The sequence below is a fragment of the Cydia pomonella genome, chromosome 15, assembly GCF_033807575.1.
Source record: "Cydia pomonella isolate Wapato2018A chromosome 15, ilCydPomo1, whole genome shotgun sequence".
Classification (NCBI taxonomy): Eukaryota; Metazoa; Arthropoda; class Insecta; order Lepidoptera; family Tortricidae; genus Cydia; species Cydia pomonella.
Window position 1 is genome coordinate 6384469 of NC_084717.1, and position 9494 is coordinate 6393962.

The following is a 9494-nucleotide window of genomic DNA, read 5'->3' on the forward strand; positions in this document are numbered from 1 at the left end:
CCCCGATTTGCAATATTCTTACCCCCGGAGTTACACACAATGTTTTTCATCACACTTGCTACGAAAAAACTAAATTTTAAGCGAAATAATTCTTAAATACGGTGACATATCAAGCATCGAAGGCACAGACCTATTCAACATTCAGCCACGATTTAAAATTAAGTAAAAATATTTTAAAGGGCTGTTAAATTAATGAAATTAAATAATTTTAAACATAAACAAAAAATTTAAATCATAAACGTCATTATTTTAAAAGTAAAACTCATTTATGCTACTTGGTCTGTATGAATAAGTGACATATAAAAAAATAAAAGCTATAACTCCCTAGGGAGATATAGCTTTTTTTCACAATCCATAACTCCCGCGGGAACGAAATAGGTCTTTGTCCTTCAGTACACCTGCATGAAATAAGATCTTTTTCGAGCAAGTGTGATGAAAATAACTATTACACCTACCTTATCTTATTGGTGGAGTCCCTTGGCGCGGCATTTGCGCAAGATACCTATAAAATTTCAGTTATAGAATGTTTTTGTACACGAAATAATTCCATTTTGCCTATTTAGTAAAAAAATCTTCATCTGTAAGTTCGTTTTGTGTTCTATGTACCTGATTAGAATGTGTACGGATTTAATGTACAGTCACCTGCAATTATTCCGCTTCGACGTGCTAGATGTTATTTGCAGGTGATCTAAGAATAAGGAAATTTGCGATAAATAAACACTTTACTTCACAACATATATTTTTATTATTACCAATATTTTTACATATCCATTCATATATAGATAGCTGCTCACACTAAATTAAACTGAACTAGCAAGATTATTATTTATTAACTTTTAGTGTCAGTTTTTGTGAATCAGATCTGTAGTTGAAATTTTTTTTCTATAAATTCTGACATATTTTCAGTTGTATGACATTGACAGTTTATACATATTGTTCCTTTATATTATTAAGTACATTTTTATTACATTTACAATTTTTTTCGATAAATCTAATTTTTACTAATTGTTGTGAAAAACACCAATCACTGGCCGATAGTGACGAATTGAATAACGATGACGCTTGGCACTGTTTTATGACAGTTCAAATTTTAATAAGTATCTTAAGTGTTTTAGATTTGTATTCATTTTCAGGCCAAAACAAGACAGGTAAGTCTTTTATTGTTCTGTGTTTTCTTCATCATTCGTTGGTTTATCCTCAGTATCGTCAGATGGTGTTCCTGCTCTTGAACTTTCGGACCCATAGATATTGTGCAACTCTTCCAATTTGTAATGTATCTTTACACCTTTAGATGTGGTTTTATTTACCTTATTCACGAGTGACTTAGTTTGCTCTTCAAGTCTTTTAAGTCGAAGATCGCGTGCAGCAAATCTGGCTTCATGGTCGATTTCTGCTGACGTAGATGGTTCAGGAACGCTTTTATCCTCGAATGTTCCTGCTTCTTCGTTTGTTTTCTTTTGATGCATATCATGAAGTTGATCTAATTTTGTGTTAATGTCTTCACCAGTTTTAAGGGTATCAGATATGTTATTAACCACTTCTGAACAGCCTTCTTCTAGTTTCTGAAGTCTTTCATCTCTTCTTGCTAGTCTTTCGTCTTGTTGACGTATACTTTCGTGTATACTCTCAGCATTAATTTCTGGTATATTAGTATCGATGCTGGTTACATTAGAGGAAGTAGAAGGAAGATTTATGTTGGTATCATCCAGACATGGAGCTACAGTGTTTTCACATGTATTTCCTAAAATATTAGTAATTAATTGAGGCGTTTTTTCATCATTTTCACTTTTTGTGGGTTCGCTTCTTAAATTTGTTTGTTGACTGTTATCAATTTTATTATCATCGTTATTTTGTACTTCGTTACAATCTTCATTTTCTAATTCAGTAATAGTAGGCTTTCCCTTTTTTATGAAGTCGAATTCTTTAGATTCAGTATTTTGGCTGGTTGAAGGACGATTTAAGAGATGGTCTAATGTACCGTCTATTTGTTTAGACAACTTATCAGTTGCCTGTGTTTTCTTTAATAACGACAAACTATTTTTTTCTAAATTATTTAATCTTTCGTCTTTCTTAGCCAGTCTTTCTGTTTGTTCTTTAATACTTTTAAGAATAGCAGCGGGATCTATTAAAGGTATATTTGTAGTTGATGTCGGTTTAGCATCCGGTTTTAAGGATTTAGTCAGTTTATCGTTGCCAAGTGCATCTTGTTCGCTGCTTGTACCTACACAACAATAATCACTGTTACAATAATGTTCAATTCCCGAAGAATCATCGTTGCACGAGTCGTTTGTTATCTCTCCAACTTCATCTTCAGTTTCATCAGCGGCTTTATTATTCGGCCGATTTTCACTATTATTAGAAATTGATATAGATGCGTCTAGACCCGAAGTATCATCCTGCGTATCTAGAGGCAACTCGGCAACATCTAGCATGTCACTAGCTGGATCCTCTCTTTCTGCCACTAAATTAAAATCAGCACTAGAGTCTAAAATGGCTTCAACTGCCTTCTTATTTTTCTTCTTACACCTCAACAATGGTTCCGTTACATATTCGCTTTCGTCATTTGATTCTGAAGAATCATCGGATGGTCTTTCATCACTATAACCACTTTCACCTGAATTGTTGAATGACGGTGAGTTAGATTTGGTTTTCCTGCTAGTGAATTCAGCTCTAAGTTTTCTCCAGTCCCGTTCCGACTGCGTGTTCTTTTCGCGCGCCTGTTCCCATTTTTCTCTACAATATTCTAACTCATCTTTAAGTTCATTAAGTAGTTTCCTTTTCTGTTGCAATTCATATTTGAGTATTTTTTCATGAGTATGTAGTTGATGGTGATGTCTACGTAGCTTACCAACAACGTGCCAGGTTTTGCTTAGTTCGGTTGTGACGAGAGACAGTCTACGCTCTTGTTCTTCTAAGCGAGTCTCCAAATGTACATTAAGTTGTTTCATGCGGTTTACTTCTTTGATGAGTGCCAACTTTTCGACGATTAAATCCTGTAAAAATTGATATGACTTTTAGCTATGTGTTTGTTATTATACATTAAAATATTGTGAAAGTTCTTCAGTGTTCAATATTTAATGTGCAGTAAAACATTGACTTGGCTTGATATCAAACAATTGTAGATGTGTTTTTATGTGTAGTGGAAAAACTGGGTATTTTTGTTTTGCAGTTCAGTGGTCGGAGATTTTATTTATTCTTGGCTTGTGACAGGCAGTTGACTCATGGTTCTGGGAAGTTAATGTTTAAAATGTACTAGTGATCTAATTATCGCTTACCTTTAATCGGATGTACGTCTGACTAACACTTGGCACTAACACTGAGCCAGCTTTAGTTTCAACTGTTTTGTAGCATGTCTCAACTTTCTCGGAAGTCCCAGATTCGGCTTCACTTTGATGACTTAGAAGTTCCATGAGAACTCTCCATACTTTGGGCAAATTTTGAACTATTTCTTCAGCTGATGTATTAGGATTTTGTGATTCTGAAACATTCAGTATATGATATTAATAGTCAAGCTTAACGACGCTTGTGCTATATTTAACAGATATTCATAATGATTATATTATGTATGTATTGGTTGGTATATGATAAGTACCTGTTTCTTCAGTCTTGACGTCTTCCTTTGGTTCTTCGTTAGAGACACTACTTGTACTCTCTTTAAATTTATGTCCTTCCTCTCCTTCATCCACTTGACTTACAATCTCCAATAACAGTTTGGGCAGAGCTGAAGAAGCTTCTGACCCATTATCTCTTTCAGCCATATGCGTCAAAAGACCGTGGTTTTCTTCAAGACGAACTACTAATTTGTCTAAATCTTGCTTACTTTTATAACCAAGAAGGACTTGGGAGAAAAGCTGGAAAAGATGAAATTAGTTACATCATTGATATTTATAAACAATTGCTAAATTGAAATTCAATAAGTAATAGGTCTACCTTGTTAACAGCAGACATTTCCCCCTGCAATCGTCGTGTCTCATCTTGATATGAAGATATTTGTTCTATCTTATTTTCAAGGGTCTCTTCAAGATTCGTGACTGTTGTTTCGAGTTCGGTTACTTTAGTTGTAAGTTCTGCGTTTCTATAAATGATCATATTGAGCTTTAAAAATGTTAATATGATTACGCTAATAGATACAGTAAATTTGTTAGTATAGGTAGGCGCATGTAGCTCCTCTGGAGTTGCAGGCGTAGATAGGCTACGGAGACTGCTTACCGTCAGCCGAGCCGTATACTTGTTTGCCACCGACGTTGTATAAAAAACAAGCTAGGTACCTAATTTAGTTCCTTCTAAACATTTCTTATATCTCTCCGAATGGAGTGCTAAAAACTACGAACAGAATACACCTACTCCCCATTTCCAAATGACAATAGAATTGAAAATGTTGAAAATTTACCAGTACAAATTGAACCGTAAACTGTAACCATCCGTTACGATTTACGGTTCAATATCTAATGGTTAATTTTCAATATTTTCAATTCTAATTAACGTTCGGCCAACACTGCAATTCTCGTATATGCCCACCTAAGGACTTCAAACTTCAAGTCATTGTTACGATTGCTGAGGCAGAATATGTAGCTCTTATCAGGGTTTATATTAACCTTTTCAACGCCAAAGACCACTAAAACGGTCATCGTCTGTCGTGCCCGCGACGCCAATGACCATTAAAAAGGCTATGGCGGACGTTGTCAAAGCGACTTTCCTACTGTCAGTTAAGCTTCATATTCGCTCTTCACCAGTTAACTTTTTGGCGTCAATGGCATTTCTTGACACGTGTGGAAAAGCGATGAAAAGGTTAAAGGCGTATGTTTCCAGACCCAAATATATAATACCTTAAAATTACGCTACAATAACCATCTATGCAGATCAAGAGTATACTCTTATAAGACTCGTATTGTATAACTTTAGCTTTGTTTCGGTTTACTTACTTATTACTCTCGGCTTGTTTGAGTTGCTTTTGTTCCTCAAGCTCACGTGCCAATCCTTGCCTAGTGACTTCAGCCAATCGAGCACGTTCTTCATACAATCCACGAAGTGTTCTAATATTCTGCAATTGTCTCTCATACTCCTGTCTAAGATCTGCAGACAACATATTTGCTTCTCTGTCTGCTAGACTCTGTTCTATTTCACGTAGTTTATCTTTTAACTGAAATTTAAAAAACCGGAATTAATTAACCTACTGTTATTTTTAGTCAACTTTCATTTGTGTCAAATCTCGTAATTAACTCGATTATGTCGTCTAGCTACTATTTCAATGTTCTATCTAACAAGTGTGATTAGAGAATCAAACTTTATTTATTGCCCGCTAAGTTGGCGGCTTGACAAGATCCCGTGCCAGCGAACTGCGTCGACGTTGATGCGACGCCGGTCCATGACTGCCTTAGGTCGTTGTCTTCTTCGAGCCCTATATAGCTGATTATCTTTTGTGTGTTTTGGTTAATTCCACATTATGCATTCTAAATATTTTTTAAACGGTAGCAAAAATATTTATTTCGGATCTGTTGGGCACAAGCCTTCTCTTGTTATACAAGAAATTGACCTGTACATCTCTTATTAGCCGACACTACCTTATTAAGTATGTATGTATATTGTTATTGTAAATAAAATGTTAAAAATCACTAATTAAGGAATTTCACATATATATATTTTCGCAGATATATGACGGTTTACTCACATTGTTTTCCTTACCTACCGTATAAGGCTAACCAAATTAGATAAAATAAACCGGCCAAGAGCATGTCGGGCCATGCTCAGAGTAGGGTTCCGTAGTTACCTACTCTTCCGTCACAATAAGCTAAACTGAAGCTTAAAGTATAGTAGATTGTTAACCAAGGGATGAACTGTGGATGTACGTCTTTTTACTATGAAGGGGAAACATTATGCGATAACTCAAAAACAGCTAAACTGATCATGTCCGCTAAAGTTTTAATTTAATGTCTTTCTTAAGCTCTACTTCCACGATTTTTGTCATATTTTTTGGACCTACGGTTCAAAAGTTAGAGGGGGGGGGGACACATTTTTTTTTCTTTCAGAGCGATTATCTCCGAATATATTCATTGTCGTTATGATTGTTATGTAAAATGTTTGTTGAAGACCCCTATTAGTTTTGAAAGACCTTTCCAACGATACCCCACACTGTATGGTTGACGCAAAAAAAAAATCACCCCCACTTTACGTGTAGGGGAGGTACCCTAAAAAAAATTTTTTATAGATTTTATTGTACGATTTTGTCGGATTTATTGATTTATATATCCATGCCAAATTTCAGCTTTCTAGGACTAACGTCCACGGAGCAAAGCCTCGGACAGACAGACAGACGGACATGGCGAAACTATAAGGGTTCCTAGTTGACTACGGAACCCTAAAAAGCGTTTTGAGTAATTAATTCCCAGCAAGCTATAAATCGTTTTAATACCTTAATTTGGTTCTAAATGCGTGTAATCCAAGTTTGCGCAATCTCAGGAGGTGTGTATAAATTTTGGGAGCCTTGGGAGCTACATTATTCCTTGGATTGCCAAACCACTTGATGTAGATGGAACCCGTCATCAATTTCAATGGCACCACCAGCAAGGTTTGGTTACTCAGATACTGGTGAAAAGGCGTTTTCAGATTTTAACATAGTCATACCTAACAATAAAGAAATTCAAAAACTAAAACCTATCTTTCGAATTTTCAGATAATAAAAATTTTCATCATGATTAGAGCAAATTTTCCGTCAGACATACCGTTTTCGAGGTACAAGTAAAAAACTGAAAAAGAGCAAGAAATTGTTGCACCCCTGGGATTGCATAAATTCGGATTGCATTCATTTAGGACCAAATGATGGTATCAAAACGGTTTCCAGCTTGTTGGGAATAATTTTTTGAAAAAATCGAATTTGATTGGCTTATTAATTGGCGTAATTTATTTCGGTTTATTTTATGTTTCTTTCCTTTTGTCTATTACCCTCCGTGATTATTTCGCACTCGATGGTCTCATCGGAAGATCAGCGCTGGAAGTCGCCAGCAACATGCTGAGATGAGGCCATTTCGTGACACTTTACTCTCACTATGTTCTCTTTTATGTATGTCTATTACTGTTTGTATGTTTATGAATAAAACAAATTCTATTCTATTCTATTATAGCATATATTAAAGTCAATAAATAGATATCACTAAACGTTATTAAAAAAAGTTTAAAATAAAATAAAAGGGTAAAAAGTTAAGTAAAGTAGCGAAGAAATTCAAAGGTGTAACATGTGAAGTCTCCAACCCGCATTGGGCCACCGTGGGGGCTATATCCCAAACCCTCTCGCACATGAGAGGAGCCCTGTGCCCAGCAGTGTGAAATATACAGGCTGAGTTATATGTTATACTCGTAAAAAAAAGTTAATGTGTAATGTAATAAATAGACGTTTCATACATAAAGTCTAAAAAAAACTCGTTGGTATTGCGAGCTGGTGTTCGAACCCACGATATTACCGGCCAGCTACTTTTATTGCGCAATTCTAGACAAACCTTGTGTAGAAAATTGTGGTATCATTGCTAGTACAGGCAGTAGTCAGTCAACTAAGCAGAGAATCAGTGGGAATAATTTGGTAAACAAACATTGCATAGTCGACATAGTCGTCAAACTGGCTTCCTGACAGTCAGTCTCCTATGTGATTTATTACATCGTACTTTGCTATCGTTTGATGTCGCCAAATAATAATCTTCCTAATGTTCTGTCTACTCTGACATTGATATGATATATTAGACAGTACCTTGTAATCATTTTAATTACGTGTAGCATTTGAAGTACGAACATGATATGAAGCACGCATGTTATGCAGCTCATAACGCCCGATGTAGTTATTGCCTAACACAAGGCCAGGCTTGGTTCCGTAACATTACGAGAACTAAATGAAACATAGTGAAAGAACTATGTCAAAGTAAGGTTACTAATCGAATCGTAAGGAATTTCTCACTAATTGTCAGTGTGACAAGGTTTGCAGAGGATACTTACCTCATTCAGCTGCTGTTCTCGGAGATTGATCATAGTTTTGCTGACTGTTATCACTTCTTTCAGTGCGTTTATATGCGTCATCGACTCCGTATTCTGAGCGTTCAGATCAGCTATTTCTGAATAAGCGTGCTGCAGAGACATATTCGAGTCTGTAAGATCTCGTCTCAGCTTGTTATTGCTAGACTTCAGTGCTTCAAATTCTCCTGCCATACTTGCTATTGCTCCACTAAGTTCTGATATTTCATCAGATGCCTTCAAGTTTTCTGGAATTTCTATGTTATTCGCAGTCAACAAATCTCTTAGCATTCTGTTGTTTTCTTGTACGACTAGTTTAGCCTTATTGGCTTCTTCTAAAGATTTTTCTAGCTGCTCCTTTTCTGCTCTATGCCGTGCCAGGATTAACTTTCTTTGTTCCCGTTTCAAGCTCAGTTGTTTTCTAAACTCATCCATTTCTTCTTGTTTGGCCTTGACACGCGCTTCGTCATTGTCGATGGTGTCATGGAACTCCTGGGCGTCTTCAAACGGGGTATTACTGTCGCTCATTGTTTCACTTTCACTTATGACGTCTGTGGCGCCTTCCCTTGCCGAGTAAGGACTGAACGCGTTTCCCATTTTGGGACACTTTTATAAACAAGTTGCGTGCTAATCAAGGATGCACGACTGTAATATAGGTAACGTGCGATGTGTTTTTCACGAGACAAAGAAGTGTCGACTATTGGATCAAAACGAGTGTACGGTGTGGCAGTGGATGCCCGAAATAGATCGCCCGTCAGCTCTGGTTGTGTATTCTTGTACGGTGCGCGTGAGCTGGTCCAGGTTTTGGGAAAACCAGTCTAATACTACCTAGAGATTTGTGTAGTCGAAGAGCTCTTATACTGGGTCTGAGCAGTGTTCGGTAAGAAACTGGAATAACTCTTAGTCTGCTATTTTCAATTCGTGCGGAGTACATCGCCACGAGCGAACCCAGCGCAAATCCGGCATCTGGCTACGCAAAGTTGACAGAGATCTAGAGGTTAGATTATAATAGATAATCAAAAAGGAGCAAATGTTTTGGGAAAATAGGCAGCTTCAGACGTACAGCGCAATAGCATGTTCCGTTGCGCCTCCGATTCTCTTCGACGAATTTCTGTCGATATTTTATTTTTAATCGTGATATTTTTAAGATGACTAGATAGTTAGATTTAGAGCGTGCAAGACACGTGTGATGCAAGAAAGACCTACAAAATACTACACTTTCACATCTAGGTATGTTAGTACTTACTCAAAATAGTTTATAATCTTTAACCAATTATAAACTACCTTCAATTAATGCAAAAGAATAGACGTAGAGAGGCAATCGTATCCGATTTTTTTTCAGCTAACTTTTAAACATGTAGGTAATGAATACACCATAAGTCAGGTACCTTAATTTTTGACGAGCTCGAGTCATTCTCCTATCGCTTTTTAACAAAGCCCACCAACAGAGGGCTAAACATTAGTGGATGTACTACCAGGTAGTATCCCCACTTGGCCTGCAA

General features: G+C 36.5%; 1 protein-coding gene across 1 annotated transcript; it reads right to left on the bottom strand.

Moving 5' to 3' along the window:
* Positions 1-159: 159 nt before the first annotated feature.
* On the bottom strand, positions 160-8817 carry LOC133525640 (putative leucine-rich repeat-containing protein DDB_G0290503). The gene is made up of 6 exons (XM_061861963.1): positions 7978-8817; positions 4923-5140; positions 3931-4075; positions 3593-3851; positions 3276-3478; positions 160-2993 (listed from the first exon to the last, which is right to left on the bottom strand). The coding sequence occupies exons 1-6, from the start codon at positions 8587-8589 to the stop codon at positions 1158-1160; spliced, it is 3273 nt and encodes a 1090-aa protein (XP_061717947.1). The 5' UTR covers positions 8590-8817; the 3' UTR covers positions 160-1157.
* Between the last annotated feature and the right edge of the window lie 677 nt (positions 8818-9494).